The sequence below is a fragment of the Cenococcum geophilum genome, assembly GCF_001692895.1.
Source record: "Cenococcum geophilum 1.58 unplaced genomic scaffold K441scaffold_8, whole genome shotgun sequence".
Classification (NCBI taxonomy): domain Eukaryota; kingdom Fungi; phylum Ascomycota; class Dothideomycetes; order Gloniales; family Gloniaceae; genus Cenococcum; species Cenococcum geophilum.
In genome coordinates, this window is record NW_027137566.1 from 2,457,341 (window position 1) to 2,478,852 (window position 21,512).

The 21,512-nt window shown below is 44.3% G+C and overlaps 7 protein-coding genes across 7 annotated transcripts; 3 read left to right on the plus strand and 4 right to left on the minus strand.

Annotated features, from left to right (window-relative positions):
* Nucleotides 1-4,157: 4,157 nt before the first annotated feature.
* K441DRAFT_703622 (60S ribosomal protein eL39) lies at nucleotides 4,158-4,699 on the plus strand (the record flags this gene model as incomplete). The annotated part of the gene is made up of 3 exons (XM_067653487.1): nucleotides 4,158-4,163; nucleotides 4,229-4,329; nucleotides 4,464-4,699. 3 exons carry the CDS (start codon nucleotides 4,158-4,160, stop codon nucleotides 4,510-4,512), a joined length of 156 nt encoding a protein of 51 aa, XP_067507601.1. The 3' UTR covers nucleotides 4,513-4,699.
* K441DRAFT_655052 (uncharacterized protein) lies at nucleotides 4,242-5,079 on the minus strand. The gene is made up of 2 exons (XM_067647777.1): nucleotides 5,007-5,079; nucleotides 4,242-4,948 (listed from the first exon to the last, which is right to left on the minus strand). The coding sequence occupies exon 2, from the start codon at nucleotides 4,793-4,795 to the stop codon at nucleotides 4,529-4,531; it is 267 nt and encodes an 88-aa protein (XP_067507602.1). The 5' UTR covers nucleotides 4,796-4,948; nucleotides 5,007-5,079; the 3' UTR covers nucleotides 4,242-4,528.
* On the minus strand, nucleotides 4,916-5,918 carry K441DRAFT_685100 (N-terminal asparagine amidohydrolase-like protein; the record flags this gene model as incomplete). Its single annotated transcript, XM_067651848.1, has 3 exons — nucleotides 4,916-4,948; nucleotides 5,007-5,716; nucleotides 5,780-5,918. The coding sequence occupies 3 exons, from the start codon at nucleotides 5,916-5,918 to the stop codon at nucleotides 4,916-4,918; spliced, it is 882 nt and encodes a 293-aa protein (XP_067507603.1).
* A 458-nt stretch (nucleotides 5,919-6,376) lies between these two features.
* Nucleotides 6,377-9,139, plus strand: K441DRAFT_545113 (ubiquinone biosynthesis protein-like protein coq-8; the record flags this gene model as incomplete). The annotated part of the gene is made up of 3 exons (XM_067642796.1): nucleotides 6,377-7,618; nucleotides 7,686-7,965; nucleotides 8,016-9,139. 3 exons carry the CDS (start codon nucleotides 6,377-6,379, stop codon nucleotides 9,137-9,139), a joined length of 2,646 nt encoding a protein of 881 aa, XP_067507604.1.
* Nucleotides 9,140-12,384: 3,245 nt separating this feature from the next.
* On the minus strand, nucleotides 12,385-13,773 carry K441DRAFT_343761 (uncharacterized protein). Its single transcript, XM_067641279.1, has 3 exons — nucleotides 12,880-13,773; nucleotides 12,743-12,826; nucleotides 12,385-12,681 (listed from the first exon to the last, which is right to left on the minus strand). Exons 1-2 carry the CDS (start codon nucleotides 13,578-13,580, stop codon nucleotides 12,811-12,813), a joined length of 717 nt encoding a protein of 238 aa, XP_067507605.1. The 5' UTR covers nucleotides 13,581-13,773; the 3' UTR covers nucleotides 12,385-12,681; nucleotides 12,743-12,810.
* Nucleotides 13,774-15,518: 1,745 nt separating this feature from the next.
* Nucleotides 15,519-17,351, plus strand: K441DRAFT_741089 (uncharacterized protein; the record flags this gene model as incomplete). The annotated part of the gene is made up of 4 exons (XM_067654371.1): nucleotides 15,519-16,461; nucleotides 16,514-16,576; nucleotides 16,641-16,727; nucleotides 16,777-17,351. The coding sequence occupies 4 exons, from the start codon at nucleotides 15,519-15,521 to the stop codon at nucleotides 17,250-17,252; spliced, it is 1,569 nt and encodes a 522-aa protein (XP_067507606.1). The 3' UTR covers nucleotides 17,253-17,351.
* Nucleotides 17,352-18,939: 1,588 nt separating this feature from the next.
* Nucleotides 18,940-20,856, minus strand: K441DRAFT_604932 (DUF89-domain-containing protein; the record flags this gene model as incomplete). The annotated part of the gene is made up of 6 exons (XM_067645358.1): nucleotides 18,940-19,379; nucleotides 19,440-20,307; nucleotides 20,365-20,481; nucleotides 20,531-20,661; nucleotides 20,714-20,784; nucleotides 20,835-20,856. 6 exons carry the CDS (start codon nucleotides 20,854-20,856, stop codon nucleotides 19,146-19,148), a joined length of 1,443 nt encoding a protein of 480 aa, XP_067507607.1. The 3' UTR covers nucleotides 18,940-19,145.
* Nucleotides 20,857-21,512: the final 656 nt, after the last annotated feature.

Below are 21,512 nucleotides of genomic sequence, written 5' to 3' on the forward strand. Positions count from 1 at the left end.
TTCTTAATCCTAAGCTTACTTCTATCTTAAGCTTAGCTCTAGCCTTAGTCCTATTAGGCTTACTTAGTATTCTTATCTTATCTTAAAAGTCTTAAATCTTACTTATCTTATTTTAAGAATCTTATACCTTTAGGAAACTTTATCCTAAGCTTATTTATATATTACTAAACTAAGCTATTACTCTGCTCTATTAGTTATCGTCTATTATAGGTCCTTAAGCTTACCTTATTTTATCTTAAAAGTCTTAGTTATCTTATATCTTATCTTAAGAGTCTTAAGCTTTTAGCCTTTTACCTTTATTAAGTGCCAAAGTAGTTCACTATTTTACTTCTCTTACGTCTTATAAAGCAATAGATATTATATCTAGTAGGGTCTTAATCCCTACTAATATTCCCTATTCTATAGTGGAATTATCCTCTACCTCTTATATAACATTTTTAAGGTCTATATATTCCTAGTAAACCGCCTTTATTACCTTATTATTATAAAATGTTTCGCCTTTATTAAATTTATTATCTTTAATATCCGATCTATAAACTAGTTTATTAGTTCCTTTATATTCCGCTAAATATAGCTTTTATAGCTAATAGCTTACGCTATACTTAGCGTCCTTATAAATTTGGTATATATTATTATAACAAAACGCAAAACTTTTAATTAAATATTCTTTTATTCCTTATAGTATATTATTATCCCTTTATATATATATATTGTCTACTAATTTTATCCCTTTTACTATATAGTAACTCTAACTACTTTTATAGTCTTTAATATAATAACCTTATTTCCCGCAATTTATATAAGCTCCCTTTTTAAACTATTTTTCTTATTATAGAGTCCGCCTAAACGTCTTCTACTACTAAGATCCCTAGTTTAGCCTCTGCTCCTTAGATCTTTAATTACTTAATCTTTACCCTCTAGGTTTCTATAATTTCTTATTTTATCTTTTAGATTCTTTAGTACTACTTAGGTTTATTAGCTCTACGCTATACTATAGTTTTTAACTTAGCTTTAGTTGTTATATACTCTATACCTTATATAACTATAGAACTCTATTCTAACCTCTTTTAGCCTATTCCCTTTAGTAAATCTAATTATTAATCTTAATCGCCTAATTTATTAAATTCCTTAGGGTTTCCGCATCTTCTATTAGGATAATTACGTCCTAGACTTTAGCCTTAAGTCCTTACTTATACTATGCTATAAGCGCCCTATTATTTTACTTAACTTATATTACTAGCGTCTAGAACTACGTTATATACTTAATTACTAAAGTTTATTATATAATATCTTAGAGCTTTCTTTCTGCTATAGTTACTACCTCTAGATCTCTAAATATTTATATAAGTTGCTCTATAAACCCTTTTTAACTTATAAATATAAACCATACCTCTTAATTAGTAGTTATTATTCTATTTACCTATATTTCCGTAAGGTAAGGTTTAAACTACTTAAGTGCTCTTCCTAATAGGAATAGTCCCGCGTATACTATTTAATCTATAAGTATTAGTAGCTTTACTCCTTCTTATATAACTTTAAAGTATATCTATATAAGGAATCCTTTAAGCTTTAACCTCTCTCCTAAGAACCTTTTAATTAATAGTAACTTAATCCTTACTATACTAACCCTATTAATCCTTTCTTCTAACGCTATATTATTTATTATTAACTAGTTAACTATCTCTTATAGTTGCCTAACTGTTATAGGTTGCTATAAGTTAGTATCTACTATACTAGTGTTACCTAACTTTAAAGTAGTTGCCGCCGTTAATAGTGTTATAGTAGCTGCTTTTAGCGGCATGTTATTTAACTTTCTATATTTAATACTGTAACTAGGTAGTAATTATATAATGGAACCTTATAATAGGGACTATAATAGGCTTATTAATAGGCTAGGTATATAGGTAATATAAATTAAAGTTAACAACGTAATAATAACTAGTGGAGTAGTTACCTAATAGATTAACTCTAATTATATTCTAAGAATTACTATAAGGAAGGAACTATCTAGGTAGGGACTAAGGGTCCTTAAATATATAACTATACTCCTATAAAATCCTTCTTATACGTAATATACGTATACTCTATTTACTTTATTACGGATTATATAGATCCTATAGATTATATAGATTACGTTACGTAACCTTAGTTACTATTCCTCGTTATATAGCTCTATCGGCTCCATCTTAGACCATGCTTATATTAACTAACTAGCTTTTTTTAACTCTTCTCTAAGTAGTTGTAATATTGTACTTAAAGCGTCTGTAATAATATAGCGCCATCCTATAACTAATAAGCGACTCTATCTACTAGGTAAGCATGTAGTTTAGCTTAATAATCTCTTTAGCAGCGTAAAGCTCTTTAAACGGCTATATAAACTTAGAATTGGGGTAGTAGGAATGGTTTAAATAATATATATATGTTAAAAGGAGCTAGAAGAGGAGGAATATAATATCTAAGAAGAGATAGTTAAGGTTAAGTAGCAAGCCCTAGAGCGGTTTAAGCTGTCTATAGCTTATACTAATCCTTTTAAGAAGTGTATAAAGATAAAATAGAAGGTGCCTATAGAGCCCTTTTTAGTATCGCTTTTAGACCTTAAGCTAAGCCATAATACCTAGATTCCATAGGGTACGCTCTATAGAGAGTTATTTAAGAGTTACTAGGTAATGGAGTTTGCCCAAAAGGATGCTATAATAGTTTTATTTATATCTACAGTCTATAATAGTAGGTGTTTTCCTTAACACCGTGTTATAGAGCCGCTAATATTATATATTACTAGGTTAAACCTACTTTATAAAGCTTTAAAAATGGCCCTCTATAATAGCTATAGGCTATAAATAGACAGTTAAGATGTTTAGAAATAAGCCTAGAGTAGAATTAGATATACTAGAGTTTATAAAGGAGTATAATTTATAGATATATAGCGTGGACATTACTAACTAGCTGCGGTTTTACTATAATACTAAGAGAGTCTATAAGAAGATATAGAAACCGCTCTTCTCCTTCCTACTTAATACTATTATAGGTAACAGCTATTTACTCTCTATGTACAAGGCCCCGCTCGGTAAGAGAGGGCTTTAAGTAATATTATATCTATAGTTCCGTCGCGACCTTTGAGACGCTCTCCTCTACGCCTTTATTAGAGCCCGTAAGCCAATTTATAGTAAGAAGAGGAAAGGGACAATGGATATAGTATAGCGCCCGGTTAAGAAACATTAGTATAAGAAACTGTGGAAGAAACAGGCCATCTGCTCTGGCTGTGTAGAGGTTAAGCGCGGGCCTAAAATACCACATACTGGCCTTTAAAAGCCACTGGCCGACTTATCTACGAACACTATAATAAAGAGGAGAGAGGATAGTACAGGCTGGAAGCGCCGTGTGAGGCCTTTAAGGACGAGTTGGGGCTATTCTGTGTGTAATATTCCGTTCTGTATAAAGGGACTATATTAGAGTAAATATCTGGCCAAGCTTAACACTAAGGACTAGCTCTATAGATAGATATATATATATTAATCACGAATTCGAATAACCTTAGGTCGCTGTAGCTCTTGTCACGGCCACTGGAACAAGAGCCTCCTATTGGCTAGAGCCTTATCGATAACAAGGCGCCAGAAACAACGGGTTAAGGGATATAGTCATAATCACTCTTTTTGAGCGATCGTATTGATTATGTGCATCCCCTGGCCGACTCTAGTTATCTGGTAAGTAGAAGAGGTGCAATCTTGGTTCAGCACTGCTACTTTTGGTAATAGGGAGGCTGTTTGGGGCGAGAGGAAAGGCGTAAGGTGCGGGGAAGTCAGGAGTGGAAGATTGATACCGCAGTGATAAATTTTGATCGGGTCAGAATCCTATATTATACTCACCGATCATTCTCATTAGGTTTCTCGACACTTAGGCTAGACATGCATCTTTTGACCGTGTTGAAATCTCTAATGATGTCAAAAGAGTGAACAAAGCCGTCGGTTGAGAGGTTAAGACAAGAAAAATATTTGGTCGGTATGGTGAGTGCGTGATTAAGTTAAGCCACCCACCAACGCCGAAAGCGGCTAGTGACCTCTCGTTTGCAGCCGCACACACATGCGAAATTCCTTGCCTACAACGACATTCCACACCACAACCAACCTCTCACGTCTTCACAGTCGACATAGACATTCACGATGCCGGTATGTCTTGTTACTCCTAGTATAATCTCACGAGGAGCAGGATGTTGTACTGACTCAGACCGCAGAGCCACAAGTCATTCCGAACCAAGCAAAAGCTTGCGAGAGCGCAGAAGCAGAACCGCCCAATTCCTCAGTGGATCAGGCTGCGAACGGGCAATACCATCAGGTGCGACATAACCCAGCCACCTAGCTTACCACTACACAATGGATTTGCGATTACCGAAGGCAGCTGAATATGCACTCTTCTCCGCAAACAGCTCGAAGGCGGTTTTACACAGAACCTGACATTGAATTCTTTAGATACAACGCTAAGAGGCGACATTGGCGCAAGACCCGCATCGGCATCTAGATCATTTGCTCTCTTCTCAATTTCGGTCTCTTACAAAGTCAAATGGTATGGAAATGAACTTCATGGCGGGCGAGTGGTCACGGAGCTGGGTTGTAGCGGAGAAAAAGGCGTGAGAGTGGAGCGGAGACAGTGGATGGAAGGCATTTTCTTCGGGCACACTAGCGCTTGGGCTGAATCGGATTGTACGCAGTGAACAAAACACTTGCCGATCCACACGATGAGCTGCTGCAACATAGTGTAATGTAAGGCACGAATAAGTTGTGATTGGAATTGGGAATACCATGGCTGTGGGTACTGGTATGACCTGATGCAAATGATGGGAATCTTCAAGGTGCCACAACGCCTGGAAAATTTTACTCCACAAGCCACTATACAGCAATTCCTTCCCGACAGTCCTAGCTCCTTAGCCCTCCGCCCTCACCATAAATCTCGGTCGCTGTGAACATTAGTCAACCTTTAGAATAGCCGGTATGGACTTTGAAACGACAACTTACCTCATTTAAATCCACAACCAAGCATCTTTCTTCCGCCCTCCCTGCAGTCTCATAAAGACTCACCCCACCCCCTTCAATCCTCAATACAGTACTACTGCCCGCATAGCAAACTTCACCCTCCATCCCAGACCTATTTGCTAACACTACGATCACCGGCCCCTTACCATCTCGTCCAGCCCTCTCCACCAGTGGCCGGAACCGCTCTACCCAATACGCGAGTGTCGTCGTATCAGGCTCATAGCAGTTCTGCGCCAGTTCATCGGGCTCAAGACGACTAATCCAGGCCATTGACACGCATACAATAGGCGAGTTAGCAGCCAGCGCGGTATTGGCAAATTCGTAGTCCGTCCACGACGCAAGGAATCTGTACGGATTGATATCCATGCAGATCCCCAGTGTCACATTGCCTAGCGTACCGAGCTGTCCGCTGAAGAACTTTGAAGGGCCTTCGGAGGCCCATGTCTCGTCCGTGTAGTACAGAAACGTTTTCCGGTAATTGGCTAGGATTTGGCCGGTGGGTGAGACGGTGACGGTCGAGTTGAAGTGCTGCGGTGGCTCATTGGGGTTGCTGGGACGGGCGATTTCTGGATAGCCGACTGTGACAGTGCATGAGAAACGAGCGGCAGTGCGGATGGCCCAGGAAGTACTGGGGCCGGCTGCGGTAGGCTCCAGGAAAGGGGCTATGGAGGTGAAAGATTGGAAATTGTAGCCTATAAACAAGTCAGCTCAAATGCAAAAAGATTGACAGGGCGAGCCCAATGGTCATAATATACCTGTAAAGGCGAGCTCAGGTAGAACAAGCCAGTCCAAATTCGGAGGCAGGTTTGATATAGCGATGACATCGTCTGCCCTTTTCATATTCCTGTCGAACTGGCCCACTTCTGGGGCAAATTGTAGACATGCAATTTTCATATTGGGAGCTCGTTGAATAAATAGAAGAATCACGAATGGAACGAGCGGAAAGATAGAGTTTGAAAGAAAATGAGATGTCTCTCATATAGAATACCTGAGCACGTACGTGATTGAAGCTTGAAAGCTGATAACAGGGGTTGAAGCAAACTTTAACGCAGAAAGTTTAGATCAAAAAGAAGCCATGATATGATACAGTACTAATAATCAAATCCGACAGCTGTGAGGTCTAAGAAAATATGAGATTTCGACTTACCAGGGAAGATAACGAAAGGTGGGTTAAGGATCAAATAAGGATGTCTATTCGCGATCACGTGTGCCAACAATATCGTGGCTGTGACGATGCTGAGGCTTTCGTATTAAGCTACTGTCCACCAGCGCCCGCCATTGTCCTCAATTCTTGATGCTTATACATAACCTACGATGAGAAATCGTATATTATAGCCATTGGCTTAACCTTAATGGCAGGAAGGCGGCTTATCGACGCCGCAAAACTCTTTGACGCCTCGCGCTCCGTCGCTAAACAACACATCATTCTTCGGTCGCAGCAGCTAGATGTCTATAGCAAAACCTCAACTCTCGCTAAGACAGTCAAAAACCAGACAGATCGTGTCACTCTGACTGCGAAAGCGGCGGTTGCGCTAGCCGAACGATTTAATGGATCTCCATTGTATACTAGGTCGGCGGGGAAGGAACAAACATCGAGGAGTCAAGATGAACCTATACCGAGTAAAGAGACAGTTAATAGTGAAGACACATATGGAAGGGTGAAGGTAGGCCTAGAACAGGATCATCATTATGATCGCTCTGAGCAGAATGCGCAGACAGAACCTTCATTTGATGAAGAGCTTGGCATCAAGCAAGAGAAGTCAAGACGACAGTCGCTACCTGATGGGACCATACCACCTCCTGGAACGATACTAGAGTCGACAAAGGAGCCATTGGCTCAAGAACGGCGGAGCATGGGCCAGGATGAAGGCGATGGCATAAAGCCAGTAGCCTCTAGAGCTTCGGCAATACCCACGCCGTCAAAAGCTTCAGAATTTTCTCCCGAAGAAGCAAGACGGCTGCAGCGACAGGCTGAGTCCCAGATACCTTCTATAGCGGCAGAACCTCAGCCGTCAGCACCACAACCTAAGGCAGAGAAACTCTCTGAGAGACGCGACAGATATGTATTCTATACTCGATCTACAAATGCAAAGCCGGAGTACTCATCGTTGCCTCGAGCGAAGATACCAAAGAACACTGAAGGCAAACAAGGGAGCGATGAACACGTCGAGAATGGTCAAATTAATCCGGATGTCTTCTATTCCACACCAGAAGCTGGCCAGGGATCACGCCAAAAGGAGCAGATGCCGCATCAAGCAACTATTCCAGGACAGGAGCAAGTTCCCAAAGGCATCAACACAGACGTTTTCCGTACAGCTAGAGTAGCCCGGATGCTAGGTGGAAACCCCTACAAGGATAAAACACGTCTTGATTTGAAGGGTGCTGGTAGGACTCCCATTGACCACACCGAGCTTGCCGCACGTAAGAACCAGGATACCTTCAATGTTCTCCAGACAGCAGCAACCACTCCAGCGAAGCCGGAACAAATAGTATGGGAAGGACATCAAGAAACACCGTCTGCAGAGAATGAAATACGGGATTTTGTTTCGGATCTAGCTAAGGATGTCAAAGCCACCTCTGAACCTCTTTCAGCAGTAGGTTACAGCTTGCCAGATCCTATAGCGAGCAAAGCATGCTGATATGCTGACAGTTTCGACGTAGACACCCCCAGGATTAGGTCCATTCCCACAAAAGACACCTTACGAATTGCGTGAGTCTCGAGTGCCCGCTTCTCGTTTTAGCAGACTTTGGCAGTATGGTGGTCTAGCAACCAGCATAGCCTTTGGCGCCGTTGGGGAGAGTCTCCGTCGCGTTACCGGAAGTGCTGCATCAACTGGGGGCTCCTTAATGCTAAGTCCTGGGAACATGGAAATTCTGGTTGCAAAGCTTTCCCGGATGCGTGGAGCCGCTCTGAAATTGGGCCAAATGATCTCATTTCAAGGTCAGTCTATCAATTATTATATTGTCTTTCCACGTACTAACTTACTACAGATCTCAAAATGCTACCTCCGCCAATCCACGAAGTGCTGCAGCGGGTCCAAGATAGCGCAGATTACATGCCGGCATCCCAACGCAACAAAGTCCTTTCTGCCAATCTCGGTGCAGACTGGCGCGATCTCTTTACATTGTTCGAAGAAGTCCCTATCGCGGCCGCTTCCATCGGCCAAGTCCACAAGGCTGTCCTTCGTTCTAATGGCCAGCCTGTTGCAGTAAAAGTCCAGTATCCCGGCGTCGCCAACTCCATTGACTCTGATCTCAACAACCTCTCCATTCTCCTCACTGCCTCTCGCCTTCTCCCGAAAGGCCTGTATCTCGACAAAACCATTGCAAATGCCCGGACCGAACTTGGCTGGGAATGCGACTATCTCCGTGAAGCAGAGTGCCAAGAGCGCTTCCGTTCTCTCCTTGCTGACGACACGGCAGTTTTCACCGTACCCATAATATTCCCGGAAGCATCTGGGAAGGAAGTCCTAACAGCAGAGCTGATGGGAGGCATTGGCGTCACCAAGCTCCCCTCTCTAGATCAAGCCCAACGCGACTGGATTGGCATGCAAATCCTACGGCTCTGCCTCCGCGAAATCGCAGAGTTCAAGTTCATGCAGACGGATCCGAACTGGACCAATTTTCTGTATAACGAGAAACAGCACAAAATCGAGCTCTTGGACTTCGGCGCAAGCAGGGATTATCCGGACGAGTTCATTGACCCGTACATGAGGGTTTTGGTCGCCGCGGTGAAGAACGACCGTCGGGCCATCGGCGATCTTTCCATCCAGCTCGGGTACCTTACTGGCGCGGAGAGCAAGAGTATGCTGGAAGCGCACATCCAGTCCGTGCTTACGCTTGCCGAGCCGTTCAAGGAGTCAGGGCCGCTGGTATATGACTTTAGAGACCAGACCATTACGGATAGAGTCCGTGGATTGATTCCAGTGATGGTGAAAGAGAGATTGGCACCGCCGCCGGAGGAGACGTATAGTCTGCATCGGAAATTAAGCGGTGCGTTTTTGATGTGTGCGCGGTTGGGGAGCAGAGTACCCTGCAGGGAACTCTTTGAAAGCGCGGTGGAGAGGTATAGGAGAAAAGGGAAAATGGGTGGTGGCAAGGCTTGGGAAGGATAGAGCTTTTTTGGCGCACGTCAATGTATTATATATGTACAGCTAAATCTCGCCATGTGGAATAGCCTAGATGTAAGAAAGGAATACTGCTAAGATCTAATTCTTCGCACACATATCATCGGAACGTTCAAATACGGACTCTTCTCACCCATTAGCAGTACATCCTACACTACACCTTTCGCCCATACCTCTTTATTTAGCGTCAAATTGACACAAACTCTAACTGGGTCGTCCTCTTCTTCCAGAAAGCATAGCCCTCCCCGCAATGCTTTCACTCATTATGACTGCGTTAACGATATCATATGGAATGACTGGCATACTGTGGAAATGTGGCCTTGGCACGGGATAATTCATTGGGCTATGAATCGCATTTTTCTCCGGGGAGCTGACAGCGCATATCATTGGGAGGCCACATATAAGACATTCTTCGGCCTTGAGGCAAACTGAAACATACAAATTCAAGTTATAGTACCATATAGATATATCCTTCTAGTAATTGTAGAGTAGTTACATAGGATAAATCAACTGACGGAGCATCGCATACCGAAGTGGAGATATGGATGCGCGACCCTCACCCGACGTGAATCTCCATAGAAGCAAAATGTTTGGGTTAACTACAAATTGAACATTTAGACTTTTTCTACAAAAGGGATCGGATTTTATGGGTATCACAAGACTCCATCCATCTTCTTGCACCAAATGGAACGTGATTTACGGGCTACTGTCCTTAGCCGATCTCCCTCCGGGTATCAAGCGTTCCCCTACGCAAGCACTCCTTCTCTCATTATATGTAGGTAGATTTGAACATATCGAACTCGAGAACTGAATACTGTTGCCGGAAAGGATCCTACGGAGAAAGGCAGTCAGTATTTATCCACTAGTTCTTCGATAAGTACAATAAAAATAATGACTAACCAGCACTACGACTTTCTCTCAACCCTTCCATTGTCCAACGGTCTATGCCTGAACAGCTGTAGCGGGAGTGGCAGCGGGAGCTTCGATAGGAGCACCCCCACTCTCTGCAGGGGCACCATCGGTAGGAGCAGTACCATCAGCATGGGCAGCACCAGCCTTTGCCTTAGCTTCCTTCTGCTTCTTGCCAGTAACCTTTTTCACCCAAGCGCCGAGCTGCTTGCTGATGGAACCAAAGCCCATCTTCTTTGCAGTCATCTCGGCCGCAGCGCCAGACTGCTCGGCAGCGGCCTCTTGGGTGGTGATCTCTTCTTTGGTCGTAGACATATTGGCTGGGTGGGTTGATATTAAACTACGAGAAACCTAGGTTAGATTGATTGGTAGGGAAGCGGGTTCTGAATAAAGGAAGCAAAAAGTTAGAAATGGAACCATTTATTTACCTAAATGGAAGGTATTCAAGCCGAAGTTACAACTGGATATCGAACTCAAAATTTTAAAAGAATTGGGTGAAGCTGGCTCTGAAGAGAAGCTGCGAGCACCGCCATAATATATATTTCCCCTAGCTCTCCGACTCAGATCATTTAAGCTCTGCATCGGCCATCTGTCTGCACAAAAAGCGCCATTAAGCGCGTCGTCAGCCGATTCATATCTACACCATCTCGTCAATTCCAGTGGTTAGCGCAGCCACGTCTGCACGGCCTTTAAGTTTTGGTATTTTTACTGTTTAAGGAAAAGTAAGGCCGTGCAGACGTGGCTGCGCTAACCACCGGAATTGACGAGATGGTGTACATTCAACCTTCGCCTCTTCCCCGCTGCGACCTTTCCAGTCTATTGTCGTACGAGGCCCGTGATACGTCCCTTTTCTGACGTCGCCACCAAATTCGGTTAGTACAATATCTTGGGCACTTGCCGGCGAGGCTGGCGAGGCTGGCGAGTTGAGCAAAAAACTGATGATCGTCAGGGTTCGTTTCCGGGTCATAGGTCGGAATGCTCATCGATCCAAAATATACTTCCCTCAACTGCCAATAGTAGATGGGTAAGTGCGCCCCTACTCCACTCGATTAAGCCATGATGGCAACATACATAAGCTGGTGCTGCGGAACGTGGCGTCGAGCTTCGACTCAGGTTGTGAGGATACGAGTCGCGCTGGCACGCGTCTCGGCTACGGTAGGTATCGGCGGCTTGCTCCCCGCCAGCCGTGAGTGGAGAAAAGGAGGATGCCAAGTTTTTATGCATGCTCAACACCATTATGTCCATCTTCGTTGATCGCCCCTTTTGAAAGTAACCGTGTCGGAGCCTACGTGTTTGAGATTTGTCAATTACATACGGTGTCAAACTCCACCTCTCTATTTAGCTACAGAAACTGAGGTCTCGGGCATTGATCCCGCATATTGATAGTATTGGTGTGGCTATTATGAAACCTAACTTCCTAAGCGTCTAAATCTGAGCAATATGCTGGGACTAACTAGGCACATGAAAGATTTCCGAGCAGCATACAAATACCGTAGAAAGATTGGGATCAAGCCCTATCCAACTATGCACATTTTATTTCCCTAACCCAAGGCCTTTCCAGTTCCTCCTCGCGCGCACTAAGCCAGAGATACTTTCATCTTGTCGATATTCAATACTAGGTTCTATTTCCAGAGTCACTTCCGTCTTAATGACTACTAAATAGAGCTAACTGCTTGACACAGCACGGCTACAATGGCGCAGTACCAGTATATAGTGATTAAGGAGTTGAAGCATGGAGTTGTGCGTAAGAATCAAATAAGAAAGCCTCGAACCTCTTTTTACGCGGAATACATGGTTGGTGTTAGAAATAATCCCAAGAAGAGAAGGTCTCCAATGGTGAGTCAACGCATGGCCATTGGCCTCGATCTGTATTTCGCTCGCCAAGCCGGTCTTCAAATGTCTACCAAAATCGGGTTGTCTGTTCTAGTTGCCTACTACCCTGTCTCTGTTGCCTTATGAGATTTCAAAAAGTAAATACATAAGGTGTGGAAGAAATGGCAACAAGGTATTCTTATGAAAATACAGTGGCGGACTGCTCACGTTCCCTCCTTAGAAATTTCTTCTACTCCTCCTAGGCCCTTGGCTTTACTCGGTAGAGATGTGCTCATTCTTAAAATCATCGTTATCACCATTATCAGGCTCATCCCCCTCAATTTCATCCTCATCGTCGACATCAGATTCATACCGAGATGATGAGTTTTCGAGTGGGTCTATGGTGTTCTTGAACCGTGCAAAGTGTTTGAGATGCTCATCCTCCAAGGTATCACTATCCGGCTCGGAGTTCATGATCGAGTTTTTGATTTGATCTTCGGTGGTGCAATACTGATGATCTGGATGAACGGAGATCCTTATAGTCATTAGTTGCTCTTTGAGTTCGTTAACGCTCATATAAAGGTCTGATGAGTGCGGCTGTACGGGCCAAAGATTAAGGCCTTTGAGGCCTTTGAGGAAGCTACCAAGTGCTACTGAGTCGCAAATTGCATGCGCTCTTGGAAAATCGGGTTCCCAAGGAGGCTTCTTTTTGCAATAACGGTATGGACTACTGGACAACTCATCAATTCGTTCGTAGCAACTGGCAATGATAGCTGAGATATTTTCTGCCCGAACTCGGACCACATTATCTGTATGAGAAGAGTATAAGTAGCGAACTCATATTCCGTATTCGAAATTTTTGTTACTTACCGACAATAAACCTTGGCATGCGGTCGTTCGACAGAATCCCATCCGAAGTGAGACAGTCGCCTTCTGAATTACTCCGCGTTGTCGCTGCGAGATGGTCGGTGAGAGCTTCAAATGTGTCTTGGTATCCAAACACCCACGCGATAAAGAGCCATTGCTCGTATCCTGATTCCTGAAAGACTGGGGACCATGGCCAAGCCCATGATCGAAGAAAAGGCCCGACAAGCCGAACGACTTCGTATTTGTGGCAAGTGATGGCAAGGTTGAGAAGGTCGGTAAAATCTAAGGAAGTTGGTAGATCGTCAAAGCGAAGGTGTGCGATTTGGAGGATGATCTCTATAGTGCAAAGATCATCATCTGAGAATTCGATTTCCGCCAGTGATTGAGAATCCATCGAATTCAGAAGAGCTCGCCACTTAACGCTTGCCATTCGGAGCGCTGCGGAAGAGACTAAGAAGTTTTTTTTGTTATTGTCGGCAGAGCTGACAATTAGACGAATGTCGCCACCAACATCGAGTGTGGAATCCGTAATATCGTCGTGAACTGTCGCGCTCCCAGCGTCAGTAATCGACGTGGGAGATGATGTATCTACTGTGATTTCGTATTCGGGACATTCTTCGGCTGTGCTAGCATTTTCAGGATAACCATTAGCGGTAGAAACAGTATGACAATCTGCGAGCGCCGTGCTAGGTGGTGTGCCATCTCTTCCTTTAGCACTCTCTGTAACCACATGTCTCTCTTCAGCAGTAACGGATTTATTGACTTCCGTGTCTACGACAACACCATGGTTGCTTTTTCTTCCAGACTTGTAGTGTCCGTACGAGATAGCTGGTGGTTGCATAGTAATTTAAGAAGTCGTCGAGGAAAACGGTTCTGATGAATCTCGAGAGAAATAAGTCTAGTAATATGGGAAACGGCTCATTTAACCAAGAGGGCAGGTTCATGAGCCAGGAAGGTAGTGTTGGCTTGATAGGAGGCAAAAACTTTTCCGAAAGTGGGAGACGACTAGCAGTAGTTAAAGAAGTAGAGCCAATGGAATACCTTTGACATCACGCGATCGAAATTTTCTGAAGCAGGTATTGTCTCCAAGAACAAACTCAAAATAGCCAAGGCGCAGAAGACACGAGGGATGGTTGTCTCAATCTTGCCGGGAGATCTTAGAGCAACCCAACCTCCTGACAAGGCCGGCGCCTAGGCACGTGATTGCGCGGCAAAGTCAGTGGTAACTTCAAACGTGTGCTCTTGAACTGTACGGGAATAGAATGAAATATCCTGCTTGACTATTGGTCTTTGAAGTAGTATTATTGATCAATTTGCGCTTCTGAGAGCAATAAGGCTGGAGTTGAACTGTAGAACGATTAATGTGGGAATGGTATAGAAACATAAGGAAGGATCATTGCGGATTTCATTTCCCCATGAGCGGCTGCTGACACACCGATAACATGAGGAAAAGGTTGTCGAAATAGAGAATTGAGCTTTTGCGAAAGTAGTTGAGAGCACTTTAGGGAATGGGCAAAAATCTAAATAAAATTTAGGGTGTGAATATGACTTTTAAACAGTGCTGATAGAACATATCCTTAGCATGAGTTTTAAAATTTGTTGGTATTAACCCAACAAATATTAAAGTCGAGATACAGGACAGAGTCGCGGTGATAGGAATTTGAAAGTGGAAAAGGAGAACAACTGGAACAATTGAAAAATGATTGAGCGGGGTTGTCTGCGGGCTGTGGCTAGCACTTCCCTCCTTATCCCTTGCAACGTTGGGGTCCTACTGGAGGTGGTCCGTGCGGGAACACCAGAATCAAAAGTACGCGTATGGTCACGGAGCCTTGATCCTATTGATTCTATTGGCCAACCCTTATCGATAAAAATAGGACCCAAATCAACGTTGCAAGGGATAAGTCTTTCGGCAGCTTCGTAGTGGCAATCACGTGGCAATGTTATTACCGCAATCAACTACGTACTGCACACTGCGCATTGCGCTCCGTGTCAGAAGGTGTGGAGGAAGGCATTTTGCAATCTTCAATTCCGTTGTCCTACAGCCTGTAACAGCTCCAGTGGCCCCCTCCCTGTGTCGCGCGCGGGCACTGGAGCTGTTGCAGGCTGTAGCCATGTGTATCTCATCGCCAAATACAAGAGAGCAGACGCAATTGATAAATAGGATCTGCGTGTGCGCTTCTACAGACCCGCTTTAGTCCTGAATCCTTCCTCTCGATGAAGAAATGAACCCCGGTTTCTTCCGTGAAAGGGTAAAGAGGAAATTGTTTCTCTATTTTTAGCGAAGTAGTACCCTGTGAGTTCACAACTATTTTGCTTCTTAAGTAAACATCTCCGAGTCCTCAAATTGTAAAATTAACTAGGTTAGTGATCGTACAGCGTTTAATGGAACCTCCATTCACGTCGTGTTTGCCTCCAGAGTTGCGAGAAGATTACTAACGCGCTTCACTACATGGTTGTCGTCTTCTCTTGGTTTCCGGATGTCCCAATTACGCTTCATAATAGTAATTTGATGACAGTAAGGCGAAGGATCCGAGCCCCAGGACAATCGGTGGAACAAGTGCTAGCCACTTCGGCTTTGGGGCCAAACACAGGCAGCTAGTCTCCACTTTTTGCGTAAGCTTCGGACTCACATCCACTTGTAAAACACACGCGACTTTAGGCTGCGCCGCAAAGAGATGACACTAACAAGGTTTCAGCCGTACAACGGTACTTCATATCTTCGGCTCTGCTCCACATGTTCCCTTTAACTTTGTCTACTTTGCGCGATCGAACCGCGAGAATGGAGCAGAATTACAGCCGAATTGACCTTTTCAGGAACCGCAGGACAAGCTATTCTTCAACCTGGGACGAGGATGACCTGAAAAACGAGAAGTTGGAGAATGTGGACATTAAAACGGAACCTCCTGACGGGCCTTGGGCTCAGATATACCGAACATGGCGAGATCGCGCCGTACCGATGCTCAAGAACATTCCTCTTTTCTTCCGGAATGATTTCTTTCCCTTGACGAAGAGAGTAAGATTCCCGAAGACCCAGATATACGCATTTTTGCTCCTCCTCTCCTTCGGCGTTGCGCCATTCGCTGCTCTTTATGGATTATACGGACAACTTCGGTCGAACCCCTTTGGAATCAAAACTCGAGGCTGTGAAGGGTGGGTAACCCAGGACTCTAGAGTGTCAGGATTCCAGGGGCTTTTCGTCATCGACTTCACTTTTGGAAGCATGTCATTCTCTCTTGCGAAATTCATCGATATAGTCTGGGATCTCTGCATTGGAAGAGGTGCGCAAATGATCGCGTGGTTCTTTAGCTACGTTGTCTTTACAAACGCCTTACTTCGATCTATTGAGAGACATCCTGCGCCGTACCGGACTTTCACTCTTTTGGCTTTGGAAGGTGCTACTCTGTCCTCCATGGGCGCGCTCCTGGCCGACCTTTCGCGTCACCGTAGCAAGCGTAGCGTTCTCTTATTCAGCTTCATGGGGATCTCCATCTTGTATATCTTGTCTATGCCCACCATTTTGAGTGCTATGACTGGATACGTCGGTTCTTCCGTGGCATACGTATCTCTGAAGGATTCTAGCCAACAAATCGTCAGCGCTGATGACTTCTTCGCCGGAAGGATTATCTGGGACGGTGAAAAGATTGGGTTAGGAAATGGTACTTGCATTGACGATGCTCCTCTTAGGAATTATGAGGAGCTGAGCCGTGAAAGATATATCTCGTGTAAGTATTCCTAAAGCCATGGAGAGTTTTAACACCGATATCTGATGTATAGGCAATTGCTCTGCCCCTGATGGACGCAAAATGACTATACGCAAATTTGTGGGGACGTACCCTGGTTTGGAACTGAACCAATGTGATTCAACCCATTTCTATACTCATACATACGAGCCTCGAGATAGTTGTTAACATAATTTTGCAAGGCACATTCGACTACCCAAACAATACGCAAAAATTCCTTTATTACGAGGACAACAACTACTATAATTGTTTGCCTCCCATATTTTCTAAAAGTTTCCCACGCTAATTTAATCATAGGCAACACGACCTTCAATGTAACCATCGACCAGAAAACTTACAATGTCAGCACACTCAATACCACCTACGCCCATTGCTATAACGGTACCGGCTATGACGACTTATGGATTCAAGACAATTCGAGATGCATGCCAAACACAGATCACCCGACCTACCAATGGGGTTTTTCGACTATGCTATCAGCTGTCTTTGTTATCATACAATTCTCTTGGGCCATCTCCATGTACATCGTATGGCAGGATGCACAGTGGAATAGCAGTCTGGTGAAGAGTGGGTATTCAATGACGCAGTTGAGAGCTGCCTTTACACTAGCTGCGGCTACACAGGATGCCTTGGCCATGGGGATGGAGGAATTGATGGCTGCGAAGTCAAAAACGTTAGAGAAAGACCTATCTATGCAGAGGGTGGAAATCAATTACAAGATGTTCCAGAAAGAATTGCCGTCTGGGGACGCAGCCCTGCACGAAGAAATATAAAGCAAGCATTGTGGAATATGATTTGGGTTTTTCTCAGATCCAAAGAGCTTGGGGAAAGTTTTCGACCGTATGACTGATACCACTTGGTTGTAGTGGATCTCAAACGGATTTCGAAGAGTCAGGATACTTCGCGCTCAAGTCCGCCTAAATTCAACCAGAGCACGGCCACGTCTTTCACCAAATTGGAGGAGACTGTTATGCGTACGCTAATCCGGCGCGGTTCCTCACCGTCGCCCTCGCAAAATATACCTAAATCCGCCGCCCTCGCCTCCGAATTACCGCCATGCAAACTCATAGCGCTATTCCCGGCATCAACCACTCCCCTTCCCGCTAACGCCTTATTCTGTTTCTTCAATACTGTCACTATCACAAATGCTAAGACCGTCACAACCAATGCCACCGCCGCCGTTGCGCTCCCACCCGGAATATACCGAGGCGCATCACTTATTGGGTACACGTATGACCCGCATATATTTGCGCATTTCTCAATTACATTTACGATCTAATACATGCGGAACGCTTGACAAGTGGGCGCGGAAACGAATTTGCTAGGAGAGGATGATTTGGTATGCAGAGACTGCACCCATAGGCATCAAAAACATGGCGAAGAAGCGGGCTAGGATACTGGTAGTGGATACTACTATGATATTCCCAATGACAGAAATGAACATGAGGAGAATTATATGGATGCTGTGATCGCCAGTGCGCCCAGAGGTGTAGGTTACGAGAGAAATGAAAAAAGTGCCCATCCAGACTGGTGAGGTTATGAGGAGGGCCTCAATAGAGCCACACCCCAGTGTTTTAACTATAGAGGGGAAATAATATTGCAGAGATTGCGACAGTAAAGAAGCGTGTTGAAGGAGTGTAAAGAGCTAGAGGCGTGGGTCGCGGAGGGCGAGTTTCAGGCCTTCAAGCAAAGAAGACGACGAGGCAAGATCGGCTTCCCCAGTATCCTTTATGAGCCTCCACTGCGCGTAAGAACGTTCCTCTGATGTTAACCTTTAGTTGCAGCCGGGTAATTGGGTAGGACAATGGTCGAGAGCATGGCAAAGCCGATAGCCATGACTCCTATTATGAAGAGCCACCGCCCGTATACATGTTAATCAGCACAATCACTAGCATATACTCAAGCACTCCAGTTAGTAATATGTCTTACCATCCGGCAATTTCGTGTGCCCCGTTCAAACTTTCAAGCACTTCTGCTCCTATCAGCCCACCAAAGGCATTTGCCAATGAGCTTCCTGCATAGAACCAAGCCATTCGGCGCGTGAGCCCCGTTCGTGTATACCATGACGGCATGATCATGGTTGCACCAGGAAAGAAGGGGGCTTCTGCGAACCCGAGGGCAGAAACGGGTCTCTATTAGGGCGCCAATGGTGTGCGCACTAGCTTTGAGCTGCAAAAATGATGCCCCTATGCCTAAACAAAACATGCTGTAAATAAACGTAAGAGCTTATACCATATCGTCATTACAGCGCCAAGGTAGATGGAAGGGTGGACGTAGGTGATGATCAAGTTGGATGGGAGTTACATCAAGAGGTAACCCTAGTATCACAGTTAATCACCATAACTTGCAACTTCACAGTATGGATAAAGTAAAACATATGACGAATAAGATGCTGGTAGTTAGATTGAAATCTGTTCCGCGCATCCCTAAGTCTTTTTCCAATAGACCTTTAAGGTAGACCCCGGGGAGACCTCCAGGAAGAGCTTCGGGTATAAGCTTCGGGTATAAGCTTAGTAGAGTTCCTATCTATACGTGATAAACCGCGTGTAGATAACATCACGTGTGGGTTCGTGCTAAAAAGACATAATCAACGTAACTATACAATCAAGTCGCAATCGAACGGCTGATTATGATTCTATAGTTACTGCCATCACTAGTTTGCAGACTCAAGTTTTGCCATCACAAAATTGCACGACAGCCCACTTGCCGCTCCAAGCCCATTTTCGCGCTCCGCTATCTGCCCCACCGCCTTCTGTAGCCCTCAGTCTTTCATCCTCACCTTCCGGGAGGCCGACCACAACATCCGCCTTGCAGGTTCGAAGTGCAAGGGTGCGGATACCCGACTTAGGTCCTAGTGGACCGATTGCTTCAGCGAAGGGTGTAGTCGTGTCCCACATAGCCTAGAAGAAGGTTAACATCAATTCAACTAACTGCATAAGAACGAATATGGGGAGACGTACATCGCCGGTCAGCTTCCTGTAGTTTAGATCACCCTTGAAAATTACAAGCTCGCTCTCCTTGAGATCCTCGAATAAACTTGGCTCCGTCCCTGCCAACCGCCAGTAGCTACCTCCTTCCGTCCAGAAACGGTTTGACCGAATGACCAGTTGCCCTTCGCCGTGGAAAAGGCTCCATCGGCTGAACAGGAACTTCAGTTCCTCAACTTCTTTATCCGATAGAGGCTGAGACGTCTTTCCCGCGTGCTTCTCATCCTCCGATAGCGTACTGTAGAAAGTTTGCGGGTCCGCAAGTGCCATGATCAGATCGGCAAAGTCCTTGGGTAGGACGTCAGATACGAACCATGGTATAGATTTGGGATGGAGGACCATAGTGGTTGCGAGACCAGAGGAAAGGAGGTATCCTGCCAGGATGACATCGACGAAAAGTTCGAATCCAGCGTTGTCGAGGATAATATCCACTCTACGTTGGGATTTTCCAGATTTCCGAGCAGCATTCAGGATCTCAAAGGCAGCTCCTAAATCATTAACCACAATATTCTTCTCTGACGCCTTTCGTGCCTCGGAACCTTGAAGTTTTTGAATATCCTCATATGAAATATTTGTGAGGAGAGACAGATCAGTAGCATTTCCCCACAAACAAATCTCACACATCTCCGTAAAGAGAATCTTCTCCGCAGCTTCCAACTCTTCCTGAGTTTTTGACCCCTTGAGTGTATGGTTTGATTCCAGTTCAGTGACAATATCTTTGTATCTCGCTGCAAGTTCGAGAACAGCGGGCCGGGAGGACTTGAATGTGGACATTTTCTGGCGGACGAACAAATCGTAATTCTGCCATTTGGCTGAGAGGGTAAAGCAAGCGTTAATACGCCTATCTTGTGCTCATTAGCAGATATATTCGGTTATGAACTCTTTTGAGATAGCATACCTGTACAAGTAGCATTCGGAAAATAGCCATGGCACATTGAACCAGTTAGGATTCCTCAACTGCTCAAGGTCCTTATTGTATCCGGCTATATCTGGATATCCATCATCAGGTAGAGGGCTATTAGGTTATCGGCTTCTATTCCAGAAGGACTCAGACAGGGACTAACATTATTTGCCGGTCATGCTGTAGCTCATACTTGAGCTTTGCCAAATCTGCAATTATTTGCTTTCCCTCCTTCTCCATTTCCGGATCGTTCACGGCCATCGTAGCACGGTGAACATCGTCAATTCCTTGAGTCTAGCTCTTGTAAGTCTGCAGACAGACTTGTTGAAGCTATCCGGGAACTGACTAGTATGACGGGCCATCTGTCGCGGGCAGAGATATATGCAAAGGAGGTTTTGTCTGAGGTGCTGTAGGGTGCTACGCAGGTATTAGTATTTAGAAAAACTTCTAAATATTCAGCTACCCACGGGTCTTTGTGTCGTACTCCATCTTGAAGAATTACTTGTATGTTGAAACCCCACCCGCGAGCTTGGTGGGGGTTTTGACGTTAAATTAGCGCTAAGAGAATTGACGGAAAGGCGGCTGAGTTGCCGAAACAGGAACCATATCCGCACAAATTTTTCGAGGCGGCATGGGGGGCTGGAAGATACCTTTGCTAAAGCTCTAGGATTCAAATTGAGATTCCAACCGGGACAAATGTATCGGGCTTACAGCCCAGCGGAGGGCTCGTTTATGGCATCTTGATTTCTTAATAGTTTGCACTTTTACTTTATAAAACATTATAAGGGCCCTAAAAAAGGATTTCTAATAGACTATATAGTCTATATAGATAGAGGATAAGAAAGGGCTAAATAGATTAAGTAGTAATAATAATGTAATAGACGACTTTATAGAGTTAATTAATAAGTAATTAGCGTCTAAAATACTATAAAATATTAATATAGAGCCTCTTTTATAATAATAAGGCTTTATACTACCTTAATAATATTATAATACTATATAACGCTTTATACTAATATTTTACCTATAATCGGGCATTTGGTAGAATTTTAAGATTCTAAACCATTATAACTATGCCAACTGTTATAACCCTATCGCTTACGATATACGTTTTAAAGAAGTCTTTAAAGAAGTCTAGAGCTAGT